General features: G+C 37.9%; 1 protein-coding gene across 4 annotated transcripts in view; it reads left to right on the top strand.

Annotated features, from left to right (window-relative positions):
- Nucleotides 1-24,019, top strand: part of adam17b (ADAM metallopeptidase domain 17b) — a 74,874-nt gene extending 50,855 nt beyond the window's left edge. For all 4 annotated transcript variants that reach the window (XM_073056883.1, XM_073056881.1, XM_073056882.1 and 1 more), the window contains exons 15-19: nucleotides 8,862-8,989; nucleotides 14,859-14,937; nucleotides 18,157-18,245; nucleotides 19,082-19,138; nucleotides 23,128-24,019. In XM_073056883.1, coding sequence (XP_072912984.1) covers nucleotides 8,862-8,989; nucleotides 14,859-14,937; nucleotides 18,157-18,245; nucleotides 19,082-19,138; nucleotides 23,128-23,490 — 716 coding nt within the window. In that variant the 3' untranslated portion in view covers nucleotides 23,491-24,019. The remainder of the gene's footprint in view (nucleotides 1-8,861; nucleotides 8,990-14,858; nucleotides 14,938-18,156; nucleotides 18,246-19,081; nucleotides 19,139-23,127) is intronic.
- The last annotated feature ends 3,486 nt before the right edge of the window (nucleotides 24,020-27,505 follow it).

Here is a 27,505-nt window from a genome sequence, read left to right as displayed (position 1 = left end):
CAGAAGAGGTGAGTTGATGGCATACCTGGAAATACAACACAGGTAATTAAAGGAAGGTGAGTTTCAATGAAGTGAGTGGCCTGGCTACGTTAATTGGAACAAACATTTCCAGGGAAAATTGTAACAGAACAATGGGCTGCCTTTAAGGAAGAGATGGTTTAGATGTGGTTGAAGTATATTTCCATGAAGTCAAAGGTGGAACAAGTAAACCAAAACTCCTACGGTGACAAAAAGAAATGTAAAGGAAGATGAGCAGTCTTTTTTTTTCGCTTTTGCGAAGCATCAGCTTGTAAAATAGATTGAGCCCGATTACAAAAGAATTGGATGGTGTGTGCAAACTAGAATAACAGAAGCAAAGAGAGTACAGGTGTTCCCCCCTCCCACCTTTACAAAGGTAGAGCGTTCCTATGAAACCTTTCTTAAGCCGAAATAGCGTAAAGCGAAGAACCAGTAATTTATATGGGAAAAATTTTTGTAAAAATGAAAATCCTCTTTGTAATGCGAAAACAGGTTACTAACGTAGGTCTTTTGTAAAAGCAAAGTGGTGTAAAGCAAACATTCGTAAAGTGGGGGATACCTGTATCAGATTCAGATTCATCTATTTATAGACGTACATTGAAACATACAGTGAAATGCATCCTTTGCATTAACAACCAACACAACCTAAGGATGTGCTGTCGCCACACATTTTGAAACCAACATAGCATGCCCACAACATTCAGCAGAACAGCGACACAGCAACAAAACAAAACAACAGCAGCAAAACCATCCCTATGAACCCTAAAAAGCAACTAAGTCTGAGTCATGATCATAGCTTGGCATCATCTTAGAACATTTGAGAAGATTAGCTGCCAACAAATAGGAATGCAAAAATATTTGATTGGCATATAACTAGTATATTGAGGAATAGGGGTCCTTAAGGACTACAATAGGAACTTGCAGATGGGTGCAGAGGAAGTGTTAAGGCATTAAATTGGAACTTTGTATCTTTCTTCAGAAGAGCGTGGGAGGGAAGGAGGAGGTAGTTGAGAAATTATATACAGTAGCATTAATGTTCTAGCAGAAGATGTGGACTAGTGGAATGAATCCTGAGAATTTTGAGGGAAATTGAGAGGCAATTGTGGGGATACTGTCCATAATTTTTTGATGCTCTTTAGATACCAAGGGATGGAAGACTGAAGTGTGGTAAATGTTACAGTCACTTATTTTAATAAATGAATACGAGTAAACCCAGCCACTACAGGATAATATTTTAAACTTAGTCATAGAAAAGCTTTCATAAACATTGATTCAGGATAGGATTGATACATTACCTGGAGTAGAATGATCAGCACAAACTTTTCAAGAACAATTTGATAGAATTTTTGAAGGAGGTAGCATTTGCATTGAGTTGCAACCATTCTATGATTCTACAATTATATGTAACAGATATATGTGGATGTTTGTGATACTCACAGCTGCAGGAATCTAGAATAATCCTGGAATAGCTTTGAAGCATATAGTATAATTGGTTGAGAGAATAATTGGGTATATTTGAGGAGACAGCTTTGGGGGATATAGCTAGGATGAATGCATACAGGCTTTTCCCACTCAGGTCAGGTGAGATTGGAACTAGAAGCAACACACACAAAATGCTAGAGGAACTCAGCAGGCCAAGCAGCATCTATGGAAAAAAGCACAGTCGATGTTTTGGGCCGAAACCCTTTGGCAGGACTGGGGAAAAAGAAAGCTGAGGAGTAGATTTAAAAGGTGGGGGGAGGGGAGAGAGAAAAACACAAGGTGATAGGTGAAATTTGGAGGGGGAGAGATGAAGCGAAGAGCTAGGAAGTTGATTACTGAAAGAGACAGAAGGCAATGGAAGACAGAAAAAGCGGGGTGGGAGGAGCACCAGAGGCCATACGTTTCGGGTAAAGGGTGAACTATTTAAAGGGAATCTGAGGGCGAACTACTTCACTGAGAGGTTGGTTTGAGTGTGGAATGAGCTGTCAATGGAAGTGGTTGATGCAGGTTCAATTGTAACGTTTAAGAAAAGATACGTGGCTGAGAGGGTGGCAGGCAGGCAGGCAGTGCTAGGTAGTGGAATGTAGCGGGCTTGGTTTGCAAAATGAGAGGAAGAGAATACATAAGTACTGTGTGTGTGTGTGTGTGTGTGTGTGTTTTTTAAGTACTATGTGTGCAAAAATCTTAGGCACCCTAGCTATATATATGTGCAGAAGACTTTTGCATAGCAATGTATACAAAAATTATTATTTATATATATTATGTATTTATAAATTAATATCCTTTGCAGTTCAGATTGTCAAGAGTCTAGAGGGGCTGTTCCAGAATCTATGTCTTAGCACTCTGTCACCTGAGGTCTTCTAGCCGTTGGGAGTCTTGCTAATTGACCAGAGGGTACTGAGGGTTAGTGAGGTTGACCTTTTGCACTTGGCCCTGGTGACTTGTGTTTGGGACCACAAGTCATTGATCAGGTCCCAGGAAGTTCAGGCCCATTGGAAATATAGAACAATCTACATTGGAAACCTGTTGCAAAAAATAGGTTCAAAAGTTACCAGGCTATAGTTATGGAAGATTTTGTTGTCACTGCTTTATAAGAGAATTGTAAAGAGACTACTTAAGAATAATTTGAGGGTAGAGCTGAATTATTGATTTACTTTTAGATTTTTTTCTGTATAGCCAGTTTCATTTTAATACTGCATTAACTACATGGGATTATATTTTTATCCAGCTTCTATTAGTATTTTATCTCTTTTAATCTTTTTATTAGTATTAAAAATATTATGAACAAAATACAATTAAAATATTAATAATGGATTACAAACATATAAACTCCCATTACACATGAAGGAATACATAAGCAATGAATACAGTATAAGTAAGCTTTCCCAAAACATAAACCATATAGTATATATATGAACAAGGTAAGTCTAGATATTCCATAATATATAATATAAAAAAAGAAAAAAAAATAAATCTATATATGAAAGTTAACTAATCTACTAATCTAATATCTAAGAAAAAAAAACAAAAAAGGAAGAAAAAACTAAAAAAAAACTAAAAAAAAAGGAAAAAAAAAGGGCTGTTCATAGTATCTCACAAGCATACATAAACATCAATGTCGTCAACTCCGATCCTCTCAACATACATATGATTAAAGCTGAAAAAACCAATAAGCCTGGCAAAGGGCCATTACATCATATGAAAATATTGAATAAATGGTCTCCATATCTTTTCAAATTTAATAGAAGTATCAAATACAGCACTTCTAATTTTTTCTAAATTTAGACATAACATAGTTTGAGAAAGCCAATGAAATACCGTGGGAGGATTAATTTCCTTCCAATTCAACAAAATAGATCTTCTAGCCATCAAAGTGAGAAAAGCAATCATTCGACAGGCGGAAGGAGATAAGTGAAGTGAGCCCATCATCGGTAAACCAAAAATTGCGGTAATAGGATGGGGTTGTAAATCAATGTTCAGTACCGCCGAAATAATATCAAAAATATCTTTCCAATATTTTTCCAAAATCGGACATGACCAAAACATATGAGTTAAAGACGCGATTTCTGATTGACATCTGTCACAAATAGGGTTTATATGAGAATAAAAATGAGCTAATTTATCCTTGGACATATGGGCCCTATCCTATGCACAACCTTAAATTGTATTAATGAATGTTTGGCACATATAGATGATGTATTAACTAATTGAAGAATTCTATCCCAATTCTCAATAGGAATAATAAGATTAAGCTCTCTTTCCCAATCATTTTTGGTCTTATCAAAGGGCACTGAATGTATCTTCATAATTATATTATAAAGTTTTGATATAAGCCCTTTTTGAAAAGGGTTTAATTCAAACAAACTCTCCAAAATATCTGAAGACACAAAATTTGGGAATGAAGGAAGTACCGTACTTAAAAAATGCCTAACCTGTAAGTATCTAAAAAAATGAAATCTAGGCAAATTATATTTATTTGCTAATTGCTCAAAAGACATAAAACAGTTGTCCAAAAATAAGTCAGAAAATCTTAATAATCCCTTAGTTTTCCAAGCCAAAAAAGCTTGATCTATAATTGAGGGGTGGAAAAAACAATTAGATACAATAGGACTATTTAACACGAATTGAGTCAACCCGAAAAATTTCCGAAATTGAAACCATATACGTAAGGTATATTTAACTATCGGGTTGTCGATTCGATTCGGCAATTTAGAAAGAGCAAAAGGGAGAGATGTCCCTAAAATAGAACCCAGAGCATAAGCAGATACCGATTTAGTTTCCAAACTCACCCAATGAGGGCCAAAAGGACCATCCCATTCTTTCAACCAACATATCAAATATCTAATATTAACTGCCCAATAGTAAAATCTGAAATTGGGTAATGCCAACCCACCATCCTTCCTTGTCTTCTGTAAGTATATTTTACCTAACCTGGGATTTTTATTCTGCCATATATATGAGGAAATTTTTGAATCAACATTAGTAAAAAAGGATTTCGGAATAAAAATTGGTACCGCTTGAAAAATATATAAAAATTTAGGTAAAATAACCATCTTAATAGCATTAATCCTACCTATCAGAGACAAAGATAATGGTGACCACTTAGTAAACAAGCCTTTAATCTGATCAATTAAAGGAAGAAAATTAAACCTAAATAATTCTTTATGGTTTTTTGTAATTTTAATCCCTAAGTAAGTAAAAGAGTCTTTAACTAATTTAAACGGTAAAATACCATAGTTTGGGACCTGTCTATTCAAAGGAAACAATTCACTCTTATTAAGATTTAACTTATACCCAGAAAACTCACTAAATTGAGCCAACAATGATAAGACTGCTGGAATAGATTTCTCAGGGTTAGAGATGAATAGTAATAAATCATCTGCGTATAAAGATACCTTATGAATATCTGTTCCACGATTAATACCCAAAATATCCTGTGATTCTCTGATGGCAATTGCCAAAGGTTCTAAAGCGATGTTAAATAGTAATGGACTAAGAGGACAACCTTGTCTAGTGCCCCGAAATAAACGAAAAAATGGAGATCTTTGATTATTAGTAAACACCGAGGCTACTGGAGTTTGATATATCAGTTTAATCCAAGAAATAAAGGTCGGACTGAAATTAAACTTCTCCAGCACATAAAATAAGTAAGGCCATTCAACTCTATCAAATGCTTTCTCCGCATCTAATGAAATAACACATTCTGAAGTATTGTGTGAAGGAGTATAAACAATATTCAATAATCTCCTAACATTGAAAAAAGAACAGCGATTTTTAATAAAACTGGTTTGGTCTTCCGAAATAATTTGGGGTAGTACCTTCTCCAGTCTGGAAGCCAGTAACTTGGAAAAAATCTTAGAATCCACATTCAATAAAGATATTGGTCTATAAGATGCACAATCAGTAGGGTCTTTATCTTTCTTCAGTATTAAGGAAATGGAAGCTCTATAAAAAGATTGAGGCAAATTCCCCAATCTAATTGCTTCTTCAAAAACCTTGCATAGCCAAGGAGATAGAGTAGCAGAAAAACATTTAAAAAATTCTACTGTGTACCCATCTGGACCTGGTGCTTTCCCAGAATTCATTGAGGAAATGACCCCTTTAATTTCCGCATCCGTAAACGGAGCATCTATTACTGAAAGATCATCAGATGATAGTTTTGGAAAATTCAATTTCCCGAGAAAATCACACATGGTATTATGATCCTGAGGGAATTCAGATTGATACAGGGAGGTATAAAAGTCTTGAAAAGACTTATTTATCTCATCATGGTTAACTGTCAAATCCCCGTTCTGCTGACGAACCATAGTGATTTGACATTTAACTGAAACATTCTTCAGCTGACTAGCTAACAGTTTTCCCGATTTATCACTATGTATATAAAAATCAGATCTGGTTTTCATTAATTGATTTTCAATCGGAGATGTGAGTAATAAACTATGTTCCATTTGAAGTTCAACCCTTTGTTTGTAAAGCTCCTTGCTAGGAGTAGTCGAATATTTCTTGTCAATCTCTTTAATTTTATCAACCAATAAAAGAGTTTCCTTCTTAATGCGTTTTCTCAGACCAGCAGAATAAGAGATAATCTGTCCACGTATATACGCTTTAAAAGTGTCCCAAAGTATTCCGCAAGAGATATCCTCCGTGGAATTAGTTGAAAAGAAGAAATCGATCTGTTCCTTCATAAATTTAATAAAGTCCGGCTCTTGCAATAAGGTAGAGTCAAATCGCCATTGTCTAGCACTTAAAGCTGTATCCGTAAAATTAGTAGAAAGTTTTAATGGAGCATGGTCGGAAATAGCTATAATATCATAATTACAACCAATTACCGATGGAATAAAACAAGAGTCAATAAAAAAAAATCAATTCTCGAATAGGAGTGATAAACATGTGAGAAAAAAGAAAACTCTTTGTCATTAGGATGACGAAATCTCCAAATATCAAAAACTCCATTATCAGTCAAAAAGGAGTTAATACAAGTGGCCGACTTATTGGGTAGAGTCTGAATAGGTGTAGATTTGTCCATCAAAGGAATTAGACAACAATTAAAGTCACCACCCATTATTAACTTATATTCATTTAAATTAGGTAAAGAAGTAAATAAGGACTTAAAGAAATCAGGACAATCCACATTTGGGGCATAAACATTAACCATAGCAACCTTTTTATTACCGAGTAAACCCGTAATTAACAAAAATCTACCATTCGGATCCGTAAGGATATCATGTTGAACAAATGCAATAGAGGAGTCAATAAAAATTGAAACTCCCTTAACTTTGGCATTCGAATTCGAATGATACTGTTGACTCCGCCAAGACCTAAAAAAGCGATATTTGTCCTCCTTCCTCACATGAGTTTCTTGTACAAAAATGATATGAGCATTAAGTGTTTGGAATACTTTGAAAATCTTCTTTCGTTTAATCGGATGGTTTAATCCATTAGTATTCCAAGACATAAAATTAATGGTTTGAGCCATGTTTCTAAAGTCATCCCTTTGGTATATAAAGGGTTAACCATGTTATAAACTCATGCACCCGGAAGAGGAACAAAAATAAAGAGCGGACCCGGAAGTGACGACATCGTAGACATATTTGTAGTTCAAGAACAGCCCAAGTAAAAAAACTAAAACAAATTGATAAGAGAAAAATTAAAAAGGAAAACAGACCAACCCCTACCCCCACATGAAAAAGAAAAAAAGCCAAAATATGGCTAGAAAAAAGAAAAAATGAGACTAACTCTACCCCCATATCAGCGGCAGACCACTCCGTATTTAAAGGATATATAAAAAAAAAACACCCGAACTTTAAGAATTATGATCGCAGTACTAAAAACTACGCTTCTTAATATGCTGAGTTGTAAAGAAAAAAGGAGTATAATCACTAAAAGTTTATAAATCGGGTTATAACCCAAACAAATCAAGAAGTATTTAAACTATGATAAGCGATGCATTATAGGAAGAAGATGAAAAAAAAGAAACAATAGCGCCATCTTAAACAAAACCAATACTTTGCAAAAAACCATTATCTTGATATTAAACAAAAAATTCACTTCGAAAGGTTAAAAATATACCTTCAAGGGAACAAAAATAATAGACAAAAATATAGTATAGTAGTTAAAGTGTATAAGACAAAGCGATTAATATAACGAAAACACACTTTAACTTAAATATGAAGTATAGGATAAACCTACACCAATAACCAGAGACTAACCCTGGTTTAAGGAATCGAAAACCATCTTTCACGATCAGAATCACTCATTTAATGGAGAGTAGTAACTGTATCAGTAGGGAAGTTCTCCTCCAAATACTTTTTCGCTTCGAAGGTAGACAGAAATACTTTACGCGGAGCATTCGGGGGGGAAATCCTGAGCTTCGCCGGGTATAAGAGCGCAGGTTTTAGATTTTTCTCATAACATTCAGACATCAGAGGTTTAAAAAGCAGCCTTTTCTTCATAACTTCTGGGCTAAAATCTTCCACCAAATGAAAGCAATAATCATGAAATTTAATCATCCCAGCCCTTCGAGCTTCACGAATGAGTTGTTCTTTGTCGTGTATGTAATGAAATCGGACGATTACCACCGGGGGCTTATCTGAAACCGTCGGTGAACGACTCCAAATTCTATGTGCACGGTCAAGTACCGGGGGGTTTTCTGGAAAAACCGACGGAAACGCATCTTTTAGAAATTGAGCAAAGTATTTCGAAGGATCGCCTTTTTCTATGCCGTCTGGGAGACCAAGTATGCGTAGGTTCTGTCTTCTGGACCGATTCTCCAAATCGACACTCTTGGCTTTAAGTGTCTCCACCAGTTTAATGGTCGAAATTAAATCCTGTTGCAATTTTTCAATTGTCAAATCTCGTTTCCGCGCTTCATGTTGCAGAGACGCGATAAGCGCTTGCTGCTGGTTAATTACTGAATCCGTCTTAACCATATAATCTTGAAAAGCCTTTATATCTCGTTGAAAAGCCTGATGTTGTTCCTCAAATTTTTTATCCAAAACCTCCATAAGCAGTTCATAAGTTAACTCAGTGCGTTGCGGTTGAGCTAGCTTCTTTCCATTACCGTTCGGGTTTCGCCCTGGTTCTCGTCCTTTGGATCTAAGAGCCATTTCTGTTTGCATATCTTCCAAAATTCACAATAACGATAAGCCCGAGAAAGTAGCAAAAATCTTTTGGTGTAGGTAAAATCTTTTGGTGTAAGTTGAATAAGGGTGATCAAAGGTTAGAAAAAGTAAAGGTTATGGAGCGGATCTGAAACAGTACTCACTCCATGAGCGTCTCCCGCTGAACCTCAGTATTTTAGTATGTATATATTGCATCTGTGGATGCTAAAATGCTCTTTTGTTTGTTTTTATACTGTTTAGAAACGGACAATTCTTGCAAAGTTTGTTGTAGAAAAGATGGAATTTGTGAACCTTATATAGATAAAAACAACCAGTTTTTGTATCTGCGGAAAGGAAAACCCTGCACTGTTGGATTCTGTGATGGATATGTAAGTAATAACTTTTAGAGCTGGGTTACTCTTAATTTTACTGAAAAATGTTCCCTTTCACAATTTTTTTCCTGACTTTTCTACTCTTAGGTGGTTTTACTATCCTATCTGGTAACAGTCTTTAGTAAAACATTATAAAGATTTATTTTAATGTATTAATATGTAAAACATTATCATGAACAGCCTTGGAAGCATAGTCAGGAGATACTCAGATATATTTTGTTGGATAATAGAATCATTACTTCCAGAGAGGAAGCGAAAGGGAACAGTCTGAGGGTTAATGAAAAACTATGTTTGTTTCTTGAGTTAAATTTTGCTGTAGAACTACACTTGTTGGATTTCATTCCATATTTTCCAAACTGGATTACTATTTCATCTCTCTGTTGTGCCTCGGTAAATAAGTTGTATCTCAAGTTGGGTATTTGTTTTGGGTACTGAGTTATCCTTATGGGTCCAAATAATCCAACTACAACCTTTCATTACAGAGTATTAACACAGTAAAACCTTGATTGGTTTAAAATAAGAAACAAGCTTAGTAATGAAATATTCAAACTGTAACCAACCTCAACAAGGTGGTTCACAATGTTATTGACAATAAAATATTTGTGTAAGTGTGTAATAAGTATCGTATAACTTTTAGGAAGTAATTTATTTTGCAGGTGGTGACTAGTGGGGTGCCACAGGGCTCGGTATTGGGACCACAGCTGTTTATGATTTACGTCAACGATTTAGATGAAGGCATTGAGAATAACATCAGCAAGTTTGCTGATGATACTAAGCTGGGTGGCAGTGTGACATGTGATGAGGATGTTAGGAGAATTCAGGGTAACTTGGATAGGCTGGGTGAGTGGGCAGATACTTGACAGATGGCGTTTAATGTGAATAAGTGTGAGGTTATCCACTTTGGGAGTAAGAACAGGAAGGCAGATTATTATCTGAATGGTGTAGAGTTAGGTAAGGGAAAAATACAAAGAGATCTAGGAGTCCTTGTTCATCAGTCACTGAAGGTGAATGAGCAAGTGCAGCAGGCAGTGAAAAAGGCTAATGGAATGTTGGCCTTTATTACAAAGGGAATTGAGTACAAGAGCAAGGAAATGCTCTTGCATTTGTACAGAGCCCTGGTGAGACCACACCTGGAGTATTGTGTACAGTTTTGGTCTCCAGGGTTAAGGAAGGACATCCTGTCTGTAGAAGAAGTGCAGCATAGATTCACAAGGTTAATTCCTGGGATGTCCGGACTGTCTTACACAGAGAGGTTAGAGAGACTGGGCTTGTACATGCTGGAATTAAGGAGATTGAGAGGGGATCTGATTGAAACATATAAGATTATTAAGGGATTGGACAAGATAGAGGCAGGAAATATGTTCCAGATGCTGGGAGAGTCCTGTACCAGAGGGCATGGTTTAAGAATAAGGGGTAGGTCATTTAGGACAGAGTTAAGGAAAAACTTCTTCTCCCAGAGAGTTGTGGGGGTGTGGAATGCACTGCCTCAGAAGGCAGTGGAGGCCAATTCTCTGGATGCTTTCAAGAAGGAGCTAGATAGGTATCTTATGGATAGGGGAATTAAGGGATATGGGGACAAGGCAGGAACCGGGTATTGATAGTAGATGATCAGCAATGATCTCAGAATGGCAGTGCAGGCTTGAAGGGCCAAATGGTCTACTTCTGCACCTATTGTCTATTTTCTGCCAACAATATTCATTGTATTTTATTAGTACATTTATTTAGTTTTATTTCCTTGATTTTACTTCCCCTTATTTCATGGAACTACAGTATTTAGTTTAAGGAAAATCAAATTTTAGTAAATTTTCCTGAGTCTTTGTGGGTATTTGCCATCATTTGTTCTGTAAGGTGTTTTGAACCACTTTTTACTATCAGTGCATACCCCTTGGATTTTCAGCTGTTTGAAAGTACAAGCAGAAATGGATTTTAGTTATTTGGGATTAAACAATATTGACAAGGCATAATCCATTACTCATGCCTAGACTTCATGAGGACAGTGCAAATGAGCCACATAGAATGGAAGCAGAATGCCAATGAATTACATTTTACATCCCTGAAGGACTTTCACTATTTATGATGATGAATTATTTTTCTTTGCTGTCCACAAGTTATCATATGTTTGATTTCAAGAATTTTGAATCTTGGGAGTTTGAACTTTTAAGTAATCCTAGGTTACTAATCCACTGCAATGAATAACAGGCTACTGCAGTCACAGTGGACTGTTGCTTTGACATTGTAGGTTATCTATTTTTAAACTTTACTTTGAATTTTATTTGCTTTGCAGAACATTGCCTGAAGCTTAATTTCATTTGACTTTCTTGCAGTCTTTGAAAGTGACTTGATCTGTTACTGTGATTGGAACTTGTGTGCTTGAGTTTTCTTATAGAGTTCACGAAAGGAACAATAATTTTTGTAACAATAGCCTTGTACTGTTAATACATAACAGAACACGTTTGTAAAACTATTGAGGGTTTTGGAGGAAATTTGTGCTTTCATAATGAAGTTAATAGTATTTATGAATACAAAAAATGATTTGTTTTTTTAAATTGCTTGAGCAGTATATATTTAACATGCCTTTTTCTCCATTGGCCAAGCTGAATACGAGGAAGAGTCATACAAATCAGAAATGCACAAATATTAATTATGCATCATGTGCCAGATGTGTGCTCTTCTCTATCTACACCCACAATTGTGAGGCAAGCACAGCTCAAATGCCATTTATACATTTGCCAGTGACATTACTATTGTTGGCAGAATTTCTGATGGTGATGAGGTGGTGTACAGGAGTGAGATAGATCAGCTGATTTGAGTGGTGTTGCAACAACAACCTTGCACTCAACATCAGTAAGACCATGAATTGATTGTGATCTTCAGGACATTAGTCCTTATCAAGGGATCAGCAATGGAAAGGGTAAGCAGTTTCAAGTTCCTGGGTGTCAACATCTCTGAAGATCTATCCTGGGACCAACATATTTAAAAAGAAGGCACGACAGTGTCTATATTTCATTAGGAGATTGAGGAGACTTGGTATGTCACTGAAGACATGCTAATTTCTATCAATGTACTGTGGAGAGCATTCTAACTGTTTGCAACACCTTCTGGTATGGAGGGACCACTGCATAGGATCAGAAAAAGCTGCAGGAGGTAGTAAACTCAGCCAGCTATATCATGGGCACTAGCTTCTCCAGTATTGAGAACATCTTGAAAAGGTGATGACTCAAAAAGTCGACATCCATCATTAAGGGTCCTCATCATCCAGAATATGCCCTCTTCTCATTGCTACTATCAAGGAGGAGGTACAGGAGCCTAAAAGCACACACTCAACATTTCAGGAACAGCTTCTTTACCTCTGCCATCAGATTTACAAATGGACAATGAATCCATGAATACTACATCTATTTCTTTGCTATCTTCTTGTAGTAATTTTTAAAATATATTTATTTTAATTTATAGTTTTTTAAAATGGTTATGCATTGCAGTTGTTATGCATTGCTGAAGCTGCAAAACAACAAATTTCACAACATCTACCCATGATATTAAACCTGATTTTGATTCTGGTGATAAAGCCACGTATATAGGATTGTATATTACTGAGTGAGGGAGGCAGAAGTGCACCTGGTATCCTATTTTTGTTATCTGTCTGTGATTCCTTGCAGTACACATATGATCAGAGGAAGACAGCTGAAGATTTATTGATTAATTTGGTTGAACAACTATCGGATGTTTGTATGTTAGGAATGACTGCTTGGGGAAAATATCTATGAAACGACACTACTGTGCATAAGTCTTAGAGGCACATACGGTATATATTGCTAGGGTGCATAAGACTTTTGCATCATGGTGCAGGAGCAAGCTTGTAAATCTAGCGGGAGCAAAGGATGTTGGGAATAGCAAGGGTGGAGTGCTGCTGGAGACATCAGGCAAGGCGATTTGATTCCAAACATTTGGTTTATTGATCATTACAGAATGTCTCGCTGGTGCTTCCTGCTTCCTCCCCCTTTTCCTAACCATGATTCCCTCTCCCTGCCCCCTTCCCACTCTCAGTCCACAATAGAGACCCAGATCAGAATTAGGTTTATCATTACTCACATTTGTCATGACATTTGTTTTTTTTGTGGCAGCAGTACAATGCAATACATAAAAATACTACATTACCCTAGCTACACATATGTGCCACAGTACTGTATAAATTATTACAATTGTCCTCTAGTATACATGAGTTATAAATAGTCTTCTGGTACACTATTATGTATATCCACTTAATAAGAATGTTTTATTAAAATTAGGATATATTAGCATTGGCTAATAGTTGCACTTGTTTCTACCTATTCAGTTCTACTGACCTCAGTGGAGCTGAATATGAAGGGAGTACATCCAAAAGTAACGTCACACGAGTTTAGTACTGCCGTGCAAGGAATAATTTCTCCTCCATTGTCTTTTAGATGAGTCTAAATTTAAAACCCTTTTCCTCAGCTAGTTTAACGCTAGAGTTTTCTCAGTAACCTGACCCACAGTTAGCCCAGAGACATTGTTATTCGGTAGTTATGTAGATCAGTTGCTTTAGGAGTCGGGGATGAACCTGATTCCAAAACTAATGCCATGTGAGGCAATGGCACCATTTCTGAAAGTAGAATCAAATTTCTGTTTCAGGTCAGTGATGTTTTAGTCAGAGCTGGCACTAGTCAAGTGTAGTAACTAGTTTTAAGTATAGAGTCAGGATAAAGGTAAAGGGAAGAAATGGCAAATGTGTTTTGGTGGAAATTAGGAATAGTTAAACAAAAGAGAGATTTGATTGCATAAAGCAAAATAATGTAGTTAGGGACACAGTAAAGAGATCAATGAACGTCTTTAGAGGAGGTGTAAATAAAATGCTGCCAGTAACTGGTACACACTGAGGTGGGAGGGAGAGAGAATAAAGCCATTTTCTAATTAATGTGTACCTAAAACTGCTTTTTATCAACCTAATGATGGAAATTTACCTATACAGTTGTATCTGTTGATAGTGTTACGAACCCCGTAACTGGGTCACTTACTAGCAAAGATAGAGAGGTCCGCTGAAATCTGATGGTACTATTTTTAAACGTTTTTATTTATAAAGGGGCACAAAAGTAAGGTTAATACAAACATTCAGATAATATACGTCGTCAATACTCAATCTAAAGCGCGGGTATAGTAATAATCAGCAATAAGAAGTAGCTCTATCGTTTGTCTAGGGGTAAAAATATTGTCCGATGGAAATATCAAAGTCTCTGGAGTTCATGCAGGCTTTTAGCCTTTTGGGGACAGCTGGGTTTCACGTGTTGGAGAGAGAGAGAATTTTTGGTGAGAAAATAAACTTGCCAGCCTTTTGGACTCAAATAGTTGAATCGGGAACGTGGGTTCCCTGTTGTCAGTTCGAAGTTCTTTTCGGGATTATCAGCCACTCGTTCCCCAGGCTAGGGGAAATGAACCACACATGGCTTCCGAATAGCTTCCCTTCATCACGGGAGCGATGAGCGATGGTGTCTCCTTCTGGTGCGTCGCTAGCGTACTGCCTCCTGCAGTCCCCCTTTTATCTTGACTTGCAGAGTTGAGATGTCAATCAAGGTAGGGTGATACAATCCCCACCCCACATTGCCCGAGGGGGTCCATGTAGCCATAATAGCTGGCACGTAGCATAGAGTCGCAATCCACACAGGTGTCTCTAAGAACAATGGTCAAAATCCGTTGCTTTGTATTTCTGAGGATTCTCTCTCATTTCCTGGGTCCCAGACCCGAATTAATAGCGATCTTGCGATTCTCAGGAAGGAGGGGGCTGAGATCATAACAATAGATGTCACTGTTTTAATGGTTTAATAGTCTTACTGTTTAAACTTTGCTTGTACAGGGCAAATGTGAAAAGCAAGTACAGGATGTAATAGAACGATTCTGGGAGTTCATTGAGAAATTGGATATCAACACTTTCGGTAAGCTGACACACAACGTTTGTATTCTCCTACATTCTTTTGTTCCTGCGCCTCTTGAAAGAACTGAACAAAATTTGTTTCTGCAGCTGTGAATTGATGTTCAATATGTACATTTTAAGTGTTAACCGTAGATTAAGTAAAATAACTTAAAATGCCGTTGTTTTGCTAGAACTAAATAATAGAATGAGTTTATCCTAATTTGTTACTTTTCACTTAATTCACATTAAGAAAAATTGACAAATATAAGACTATGGAAATAGTTCTCTTGTTCAATAACAGACAAAATGCTGCAGGAACTCAGCAAGCCAGGCAGCATCTATGGAAAACAGTACAATTGATGTTTTCGGCCAAAACGTCGACTGTACTTTTTTCCATAATGCTGTCTGGCCTGCTGAGTTCCTCCAGCATTTTGTGTGTGTTGCTTGGATTTCCAGCGTCTGCAGATTTTGTCTTGTCTTTAGTACAAAAAGACCTCACAGTCTATGTTGTTATGATCTTGCACCTTATTGTTTACTTGCACTGTACTTTCTCTGTAGTTGTTACACTTTATTTTGCATTGCTACAGGTAGACCTTGTTTTACCTTAAAGAACTGTGTAATGATCTGATCTTCATGAACAGTGTATGAGACAAGCTTTTCACTGTATCTTGGTACATGTGACAATAATAAACCAGTTCCAATTCCAAGAATTTGGCATAATAATTGGAAATCTTTATTTCAATATATGTGTGAGGCAACTTATTCATCTCCCTGTGTCTGTGAATCAAGCCTACAAAACCATAGAGTACCGTAGATTCCGTACTACAGAGCGCACCTGATTAAAAGCCGCAGGCTCTAATTTTAGAAAGAAAATCAATTTTGTACTTGTACAAGCCGCACCGGATTTTAAGCCGCAGGTATCCCACGTTGTAATATGAGATATTTACACAGAAAGATATTACACGTGAGGATTTTTTAACTTTTAATTAAATCCGTATGGTAACATAAACAAATACATATTGCAAATGCTTTTTTTCGAACCGTGCCTGTAACACGGCTACTTTTAAATATACATACGTATCGGTAACACACAAATGACGTTGCGTATACTTTTTTACTGAACAGTGCATGAACAACATTCCAATATCTCCTAACGACTGGTAAAAAAATATATACTGCAGCCTACCAGGAAAAGTTATTGATCGCCTTTAACTTAAAAGCTGCATCATCGCGCGGGTCTAATGCGCTCGCCCCCACCTTTCCGTTTATCGCAAACCGGTATTTTCCCACAAGACGCGGCGAAACCGGATGTGACGTCATAGCATCCCGGGATGTAGTACAGAAAACAAATATACTTAAAACACTTCTAACTTTAACTAGAAAATACTAACAAATGAATTACTAAGCGAAAATATTATAAACTAAATAACTGCCATAAAGGCAGCACAATGCTTTTCTTCGAGTGTTTTCCATGTTGATGAGGGTGAGTACAAATGACTGATTTACAATAATTTAATTGTGAAAGTGTGCTTGATTTATCGTACAATTTAATTGGACCTCTGTGAACTACTCATCAATTTTATTGGTCTACTGTTACGAGGCAAAATGTTTTTGGCGGCATGAAAACATGCATTTGGTGCATTAGCCGCACCGTAATAAAGGCCGCAGTGTTCAAAGCTGTTCAAAGCGTGGGAAAAAAGTAGCGGCTTATAATCCGGCATCTACGGTATATGTAAGTTTCAAGGATACAAATATACATGAGCACTTCATCAGAATAAAATATTTGCAAATCTCTCCATTCAGTTTCCTAATCCTTAATGTTTACAACTTTGTCCTAGTGTCTATTTATAAACAAATTTCAGACATTCTTACTTTTTAAAACATTGTAAATGGGTGATGGGTTAAACGAATTATGTATTTTAGAATAACATTTTTTACAGAAATTTTTCCTTTCTGCTGTTATAAAGAACATATTAGTTGTAATGCCTCTCACAGGCTATTGAATACTTATACTCAAAACATTTCTTTGGGTAATTGCAACATGTGTAGATCATCAGTGAAGTTCCTTCTGTCATAAGGTCAGAAGGTAGAACATTTGCAACTCCTCATAAAATGAAGCTCAGACTCAACGACATTCAGACATGGTGATTGATTCAAATGACTTTCATGTCACACATGTGCCAGACAATGAATGTGTCCAACTGGAGAGAGATTAAAATCTACCCTTGATGTTTTGTTGGACCAACCATGTAAATGCTGTGGTGACAAGAGCAATCAGAGGCTTGGCATCCTGCTGAAAGAGACTTGACTCTTGACCACCCTAAGCCTTTCTTCTGTCTACTAGGCACCTGACAGTTGAATGAAGGAAATTACTCCCCACTTGTTCAGATAATTGCAACTTCAAATATTTGGAGAAGCTTGGTACCATCCAGGACAAGGAAGTTTGGTTGATTGGTATTGTCTCCACCAGCCCTACATAAGGGCATTTATAAAATATAAATCAGTTACTTGCCAAGGCTACTTCAACAGATCTTCCTAAACAGTTGACTGCTTCCACCAAGAAGAACCTGGACATGCAGGTTTATTTCTAAGCTGAAGACTGACCTGATGAATATTCATTCATTGTCTCTGGTTCTAAATTTTGGAACTCCCACCCAACAGCAATGTACAAGAAAGCAGCTCATCTTGTCAATGATGAGAAGTAAATGCTTTTCCTTGCCAACAATGCCTCCACCCTATAAATAAATAAAGACAAACATTCCGAGAGTTACTGACTGAAATGACTTCTGGTTCAATTACAGGTCAGTGCTGGGCTAATTGATCTCAGTCAGGATATCAGCTGGGTTAAAGTTGTCTAACTTGGATATGATATTTAAGGTTAATCCTGGATCTAACATTTACTTAACTGATTAATTTTAAGCAAAAGTGACGAGGAGATGGACATTGCTGCAGTTTGCCACATTCTGTTTTCCTTTTTCAAGTTTCACTCTGTTAGTTTTAGCTTCATTTGACCTTTTCTGTAAGATGATGGAGTATCTTTTAACAGTTGCATGGAAGAGCACACAATCCACCTCAGTGAATTTAACCCAGAGCATCATAAGTTCCATCCGTGGAGAGGGAAAGAAATTGTCAATAATGGACATGTGCTAGTAATAGAACTGACAGCAGATCTAATCTAGTATAATAATCTTCAACATTGCAATAATCTGTAAATGCTGATGCTACTTTTTTTTTTAAACAGGGAAATTCCTAGCTGACAACATTGTTGGATCCGTTATTGTATTCTCTCTTGTCTTTTGGATTCCTCTCAGTATTCTTGTCCATTGTGTGGTAAGAAAGATATTTGTTTCTGAGCACCGTAAGAATGGCCAATCCTGTTTTGTTTGTTTCCATTGTTATCTTGGAAGCTTGAGCCACAAAGCTTAAAATGTACATAAACGGATGTAGTAGTTTTCCTCAAGCGTACTTCAGCTGCACTGCTATTTACAAAATAATATCTGATCCTGTACTACAGTTCTTCTGTCCTACCACATCCATATTTTCTGATTGCCATAGTGCCCATTTGGATGTAAATATGATCATTATAAACATTGTACTAAAATGTTTTTCTACTTGGGAATGAAAGAACAGTATTTTTGGGGGAAAATAAGTACCTGCCTTATCACTTCATAACCTTGGGATATCCGAAAGTACCTCTGAAGTGCAGATGCTGTTATAAGGCAGGAACTTTCAGCAACAGAAATATGATCATGACCAGAAGTTTTTTAACTGATGATGGTTTGTGGGAGGTGGGGGTGGAAATCAGTATTGGTAAGTTTACTAATATAATTCCCTGCTCTTCTTAGAAGTAAGCTGATGTTCCTTGATGTAATATCTCATCCAATAAGCATTGCCTGTGATGGTATTCTCAGAACTGTAATGGAGTGCCAACCTAGAATTTGGTGCCAGGTTCTGGAGTGGGATTTTGAACCACCTTTTGACTCAAGACACTAACGCTGCTGTTGAGTCACGGCTGACAGTAACAACAAAATTATGTTCTTTTAAGGTTATACCAAAATGTGGTCTGTTTTGTGTGGAAGGGAATTTTTCTGAAATTCTTAACAGTTTGGTTTATAGCAAGAAAGCACAGAGATAAGTTAACAGTTTCTTTAACTATTTCCTTTCAGGATAAGAAATTAGACCAGCAGTATGAGGAGAGCTCGAAAACATTCTTCCCTCCCAGTGTATGTATTTTAGAAATTTATTTATGATAATTTATGGCAGTCAAATTCTGATCAGTGAGATGAATTTTAGGCTTGCATATCTTTCTGTGCAAAATGTGACTTGTTTTCATCTATAACCAGAATGCTGGCACAGCTTATTCAGTGCAGGATAAGAAAAGACATTTAAATAACATGGGATCTTGTCGGATATTGGATTTCATATTGAGTTCATCATTGCTTCAATCAGATTTGTGTTGTATAGCCAAATAACTTGCTTCTGGTGGCATTAAGTAGGGCTTTGGGAAAGATGCGCACTGCAAAATGATCTATTGTGAATTTAGGTTTGAACCCACACATTTCAGTTGAGGTGAGAGCACAGCAGTCCACTGGTTACATAAGGGTTCTGTTCCTGAGAACTATCTGTAAGCTAATCTCTCTGTAAGTCAGGAACGTCAGGTTTTTATTGTAACCCACACTGTATTGCTCCACAGACACATGCTATAGTCCTTTAATTTCTACCACCCATAAACTAATGGAATGTATATGATACCTAGTTATTAAAGAATATCATGGAACATTATTATTAGCTTGAAAAATGCCTTACTGATGTATCGGATCTGTAAATCAGGTCATCTGTAACCTGAGAAGCCCCTGTACTTACCACTCAGTCAAGACGGACAAGTTATTGATGGCCAGAGTTGCTTTCAGTGGGACATTGCTGAAAGTCATTTGTGTATATATATTAGTGATTTGGAGTTGGATTTAGTTTGATGCTGTTCTCTCTAAATACTTTTGTGGTGTTTTTGTTTGAAAATATTAAATAGCCTAATTGCATCTTCATGAAGTGCAAACAGTTGATTTACAATGTGAGATTTAATAGAGTGATGACTCAGGGTTCAATGTTTTGTGCTTCTAGAGATGTTGTTCTGCAAACCATTGTAGTGTGTGGTTATTTGAGTCACCGTCACTTTCCTGTAAGTTTGAACTAGTCTGACCATTCTCCTCTGAACTCTCTCATTAATAGGTGTCTTTAGGTAATAGTCCGCACTATTGGTCCTTGTACCAAAATTCATTGTCATACATTTCCCAACACTGTATTCCATCTGTCACTTTTTGGACCATTCTTCCACTTTGTCTCTAAGTCCTGCTGCAATCACATTGCTTCCTCATCATTTCCTACCGCTCCACCTGTCTTCGTATCATCCACAAACTTTGCCTCAAAGCCATCAATAGCACGATCTAAATCATTGACACACAATGTGAAAAGAAGCGGTTCCAATACTGACCCCCGAGGAACGCTACTAGTCACTGGCAGCCAACCAGAAAAGGCCCTCTTTATTCCCACTTGCGCCTTCTGAACTATTCCCAGAATTTCAGCCACCTCTGTTCTGCCATCACGCCTGCCAGTATCCCCCCTCCTAGCTCCTCTGTAATTCCTTTTATTCCATTGCTATACTGATACGTGTGATTTATACTTCTAATTATAGACCAATGAGCCTTCCCTCAGTGGTTGGTAAGTTGATGGAGAAGATCCTGAGAGGCAGGATTTATGAACATTTGGAGAGGAGTAGTCAGCATGACTTTGTCAAGGGCAGGTTGTGCTTAATGAGCCTGATTGAATTTTTTGAGGATGTGACTAAACACATTGATGAAGGAAGAGCAGTAGATGTAGTTTATATGGATTTCAGCAAGGCATTTGATAAGGTACCCCATGCAAGGCTTATTGAGAAAGTAAAGAGGCATGGGATCCAAGGGGATATTGCTTTGTGGATCCAGAACTGGCTTGCCCACAGAAGACGAAGAGTGGTTGTAGACGGGTCATTTTTGCATGGAGGTCAGTCACTAGTGGAGTGACTCAGGGATCAGTTCTAGGACCCTTACTCTTTGTGATTTTTATAAATGACCTGGATGAGGAAGTGGAGGGATGGGTTAGTGAGTTTGCTGATGACACAAAGATAGGAGGTGTTGTGGATAGTGTGGAGGGCTGTCAGAGGTTACAGCAGGACATTGATAGGATGCAAAACTGGACTGAGAAGTGGCAGATGGAGTTCAACCCAGATAACTGTGAAGTGGTTCATTTTGGTAGGTCAAATATGATGGCAGAATGTAGTATTAATGGTAAGACTCTTGGCAGTGTAGAGGATCAAAGGAATCTTGGGGTCCAAGTCCATAGGACGCTCAAAGCAGTTTTGCAGGTTGACTCTGTGGTTAAGAAGGCATACAGTGTATTGGCCTTCATCAATCGTGTAATTGAATTTAGGAGCCAAGAGGTAATGTTGCAGCTATATAGGACCTGGTCAGACCCTGCTTGGAGTACTGTGCTCAGTTCTGGTACAGGAAAGATGTGGAAGCCATAGAAAGGGTGCAGAGGAGATTTACAAGGATGTTGCCTGGATTGGGGAGCATGCCTTATGAGAATAGGTTGAGTGAACTCGGCCTTTTCTCCTTGGAGCGATGGAGGATGAGAGGTGACCTGATAGAGGTGCATAAGATGATGAGAGGCATTGATTGTGTGGATAGTCAGAGGCTTTTTCCCAGGGTTGAAATGGTTGTAACAAGAGGACACAGGTTTAAGGTGCTGGGGAGTAGATACAGACGAGATGTCAGGGGTACGTTTTTTTACTCGAGAGTGGTGAGTGCGTGGAATGGGCTGCCAGCAACAGTGGTGGAGGCAGATACGATAGGGTCTTTTAAGAGACTTTTAGGTAGGTACATGGAGCTTAGTAAAATAGAGGACTATAGGTAAGCCTAGTAATTTCTAAGGTAGGGACATGTTCGGCACAACTTTGTGGGCCGAAGGGCCTGTATTGTGCTGTAGGTTTTCTATGTTTTTACCTTTCAAATTGCAGTATGAATTCAGTCATATTATGATCACTGCCTCCTAAGGGTTCCTTTACGTTAAGCTAATAAAATCTAGGTTATTATACAACACCCATCTAAGATAGCCTTTCTTCTAGTAGGCTCGAGCACAACTGCTCTAAAAAGCCATCTCATAGGCCTTCAACAAATTCCTTCTCTTATGATCCGACACCAACCTGATTTTCCCAATCCCTTGCGTATTGAAGTCCCCCATTACAATTGTGACATTTACCCTTATTACGTGCCGTTTCCAGCTCCCTTTGCAATCTCAGCCCCATATCTTGGCTACTATTTGGAAGCTTATGTTTGATTTGCATGATGTTCTTTTACCATTGCAGTTTTTTAACCCCACTCACAAAGATTTGACATTCTCTGACCCTATGTCACCTCTATCTAAAGATGTAATTCCATCTCTTACCAATAGAGCCATACCACCATCTCTGCCTTCCTGCCTGTTCTTTTGATACAAAGTATTCCCTTTGATGTTAAACTCCCAACTATGACCTTCTTTCAGCTACAACTCAATGATGCCCACATCATACCAACCAATCTAATTGTGCTATGAGTTGGTCCACCTTATTCTGAATGCTATGTGCATTTAAATACAGCACCTTCAGTCCTGCATTCTTTGCCCTTATGAATTTTGCCTCTGTAGTACAACTTAACTCCTTGCTCTGTCTGTATTTGTACCCAATCATTGGCTTGTCCTTCCTTAAATTCATATTGCATATTACATCATCTGCTTGTAAACCCGGGAAACATTTATTCCTCAGCTTATTCAACCTATCTAAATGTGCACCACCCTTCAAATGTTTCAAGGTAGGGTGTCAGGGATTTGGTAATTTATAATGTAGTTGGATGTGATAAAGGAAAGAGTTGTAGGTATTGTACTGTGTTTGCCCCATGGAAGTTTAATGCAATCTTGATACATGAAACTGGAAACAGCCAGGCTATAAAGTTAAGCAGTACCACTCACATTTCCTTCCATTTTAAGGATGGAAGATTGTAAGGTTGTTGCAAGTCCATTTAGTGAAGTTGTAGTTCTAGGCTAACATTGACACCCTCTCTTTACTATGAGGGATAGTAAATTCTTGAATAGTTTTGGTGAGGCTTAATTGTCTAATGAAACTATTTTTAACAATTTACTGCAGAATGCTGAGATGTTTAGCAGCCTAGAATCTGCCTCAGTTCGCATAGTGAAGCCTCCTCTTCAGTCCACAAGCCGCTTTCAACAACCAGCACCACCAGCATCAACACCAATGACATTGACTATTCCGACAATCATAGTGTCAACAAAATCAGATCACCAACGGATGAACACGATACAGGAAGACCCCAGTGTTGATTCTTTAATTGAAGAGGGAGGAATAGGCGATGACCCTTTTCCAAATAGTAACCAGGCAGCAAAATCCTTTGAAGATTTAACTGCGCACTCTGCCAACAGGAGTGACAAGGCATCTCAGTTTAAATTGCAGCGTCAAACCAGAGTCGACAGTAAGGAAACAGAATGCTAATGTTGCTTAAATGTTTAGTAATTTTTTAATAAAACACTGAATTATTTATCATGTGGTTTTTTAAAAGACTTTTGTTACAAATTGGATCTATGTACAAATTGATGTGGTTATACCCAGTATATGCAGCATTATTTTTTAAAGCTGGTAATGTGTTTCTGACCTCCAACTCTTAATTACTCTAAGTACAAAAATGATTTCATGTACGTGGCCTCTTTATTTAACAACAAAAGTAATTTGGCTGGATAATAACTTTAAAAAAAAATCCAAAAATATGTTCTTACTGGTCTATCTGCTGAGTACGACAGAAACATGAATCTAATTCATTTTGAGGCATATTTTCTGTTGGGGTAAAGAACAGCTATGGTCAGTTACATTTTTGCTGTTTGAAAGCATTGATAAGCAAATTGCTGCCTTGTGTCTATAACTATTGATTCTGTATCAGTACTTGCAAGCAGTGTGAGCAGTTTACTGCTGCAATTTTGGTAACTAAAGACTTGAAATTTTGTAAATATTAAAATTTGGAACTATAGTGATTGCAGTGTACTTTATTAAATGTTTGTTTAGATGAATAACTTCTAATATTTGGAAGTTTTAAATTTATCGTGTGGTGGAGAATTACTTGGGTTTTTTTGAAAACTGCCAGCAGGTTTGCAGAAGTGTCTGTAATATCAGTAAGCTTGGAGCTCTTGTGCAGGTAAGGACATTCAAAATTCCACAAAATGTTGATTCCTGGTTTACCAATGCTGGACCCTGTTATGTGCCCTGTAGTTATGCAACTTACTTTCTCACATGCTCATCAAGCTTCCGTTGATTCTTTTACCACTTACCTATGTTCAGGGGAAATATGGGTGATGACCAGAGCATCTGCCAGACACCCATAACAGAGTACAAAGAGTCCAGTTGGCATCCCTGAAATCAAGGCAGCAGCTGTGCCACCTTGAATGGCCGCTACCCGTAAGGAGTTTGTACATTCTCCGCGTGTTTCCTCCCACTAACCAAAAGACATACCGCTTGGTAGGTTAGTTGGTCATTGTAAATTGTCCAATGATTATGGCTGGGTTAAATCGGGGAATTGCAGCAAGGCGTGGCTCGAAGGGCCGGTAATGCGCTGTATCTCAATAAATAAACTAGTAGGCAGTTTCTGCACAGTTCCTAATGCAGACAGGGTGGAAATCATTATGTGCAATGTACGTCATTAAGGAAACTGCCACTGGAAGGACTGCTGTTGATAAATGCATGCCTACTAGGTAAGAAAGCAACATACTACTCCCAGGAAATTCTGTGCCACTGTTTAAAAATAGCAATCTGTGTGTCAACCATTCTTTCCATTTTTAAGTGTAACATGCATTTACATGACGTGTGGTATTTTGCTTAATTGTAGGCCTCTAATCTTACTAAACCCTCTGGTTATAGAGTCATAGAACACGGCCCTTTGGCCCATCTAGTCCAAGCTGAAACATTTAAACTGCTTACTCCTATCGACCTGTACCAGGACCATAGCCCTCTATATCCCTATCCGAACTTCTCTTAAATGCTGAAGTCGAGCCCACATGCACCACTTGTGCTGGTAGCGTGTTCCACTCTCTCGTGACCCTGAGTGAAGAAATTTCCCCTTAAACTTTTCACCTTTCACCCTCAACTCATGATCTCCAGCTGTAGTCCCACCCAACCTCGGTTGAAAAAAACCTGTTTGTCTTTACCCCCCATAATTTTGAATACCTCTATCAAATCTCATGACAATCTTCTACATTCCACGGAATAAAGTCCTAACATATTCAATCTTATAACTCAGGTCCTCTAGACCTGGCAACATCCTTGTAAATTTTCTCTGTACTCTTTCAATGTTCCTTACATCTTTCCTGTAGGGAGATGACCAGAGCTGCACACAATATGCCAAATTAGGCCTCAACAATGTCTTGTACAACTTCAACATAAGATCCCATGTCCTGTACTCAGTACTTTGATTATGAAGGCCAATGGACCAAAAGCTTTCTTTACATCACTTTAATAAATTATGGACCTGCATTCCCAGATACCTTTGTCCTACCGCAGTCCTCAGTGCCCTACCGTTCATTGTGTAAAACCTACCCTGCCTGGTCTTAGTAAAGTGCAACACCTCGCACTAAATGCATAAAAAATGTATTAAAATCCATCTGCCATTTTTCAGCTGGTTCAGTCCGGCTGCAAGCCGTCATAGCCTTCCTTGCTGTCCATTGCCTCTTTCCAGTCTTGGTGTCATCTGCAAATTTGCTGATGCAATTAACCACATTATTACCCAGATTGTTGATATACAGTTGGAAGAAAAAGTTTGTGAACCCTTTGCAATTACCTGGTTTTCTGGTTATAAAATGTGGTCTGATTTTCATCTAAGTCACAATAATAGACAAACACAATCTGCCAAAACTATTAACACACAACAATTATATTAGTCAAAACTGAGCACACCATATAAACAATCACAACTCTAGGTTCCAGAAAGTACGTGAGTAATGCCTTCTCCAAAACCTATTTGTTAGGTGCTCCAATCAATGAGATGAAATTGGAGGTCTGGGTTGTGGACCCTGCCCTATAAAAAAAGACAAAAGTCAGCTTACTGTACTCTTCTCTAGAAAGATCTGTTTAGGTGCACCATGCCTTGATCAAAACAACTTTCAGAGGACCTTAGAAGAAGAATTGTAAAATGCATGAAGCTAGAAGAGGCTACAAAAACATTTCTAAAGACCTGAATGTTATTCAGTCCACAGTAGGAGAAATTGTCTACAAATGGAGGAAACTCAGTCCTGTTGCTACTCTCCCTCAGAGTGGACATCCTGTAAAGATGCTAAAGGAGGTGAAAAAGAACCCAAAGGTAACACAAATCTTTTGAATTTGCTAAAGTCTATCATGTGTCCACTATATGAAAAACACTGAACAAGAATGGTGTTCATAGAAGGCCACAGCAGAGGAAATCACTGCTCTCCAAAAAAGAACATTGCTGCATGTCTCAAGTTTTCAAAAGACTATTTGGATGTTCCACAATACTTCTGGGACAATGTTCTGTGGACAGATGAAACAAAAGTTGAACTTTTTGGCAGAAATGCATACTGCTATGTTTAGAGGAGAAAAAGAGCACTGCACATCAACATCCTGAGTGTGAAGGACGGTGGGAGGTTTGGGGCTGCTTTGCTGCCTCAGGGCCTGGACAGCTTGCAATCATTGAGGGAACAATGAATTCAAAATTGTATCAAGACATTTTACAAGAGAAGGTCAGGGTAGCAGTCCATCACCTGAAGCTTAATAGAAGTTGGATGATGCAACAAGACAAGAAACTGAAACGAGTAAATCAACAACAGAACGGTTTAAAAAGAAGAAAACTCGTGATTTGGAATGGCCAAGTCAGAGTCCAGACCTTAGCCCAATTGAGATACTGCAGCATAACCTGAAGAGGGCTGTTCATGAAAGGTGTCCCAGAAATGTTATTGAACTGAACAGTTTTGTATGGAGGAATGGTCTAAAATACCCCTCGCCATTGATCAGCAGCTATAGGAAACATTTGGTGGAGGCAATTACTGCTAAAGGTGGTTTTACCAGTTATTAAATACAAGGGTTCACATACTTTTTTCCAGCCTGAACTAAAGTACAATTGTTTGTGTGTTATTAGTTTAGACAGACTGTGTTTGTCATTGTGATTTAGATGAAGGTAAGACCACATTTTATGAATAATTAGTGCAGAAAACCAGGTAATTCCAAAGGGTTTACAATCTTTTTCTTGAAACTGTAGATGAAAAACAACTGACCCAGCACCAATTCCTGTGGCACTCCACTAGTCACAGGCCTCTCTAGTCAGAGAGGCAACCCTCTACCACCACTCTCAAGCTTCTCCCGTAGAGCCAATGTTTAATCCAATTTACTACCTCATCTTGAATGCCAAGCAAATGAACCTTCTTGACCAACCTCCCATGCTGGAACCTTATCTAATGCCTTACTAAAGTCCATGTAGTCAACATCCACTGCCTTGCCTTCAACAACTGAGGTC

The sequence above is a fragment of the Hemitrygon akajei genome, chromosome 9 (assembly GCF_048418815.1).
Source record: "Hemitrygon akajei chromosome 9, sHemAka1.3, whole genome shotgun sequence".
NCBI lineage: Eukaryota > Metazoa > Chordata > Chondrichthyes > Myliobatiformes > Dasyatidae > Hemitrygon > Hemitrygon akajei.
The sequence above is the reverse complement of the archived record's forward strand: the minus strand, read 5'-3'. Positions and strand labels throughout refer to the sequence as shown.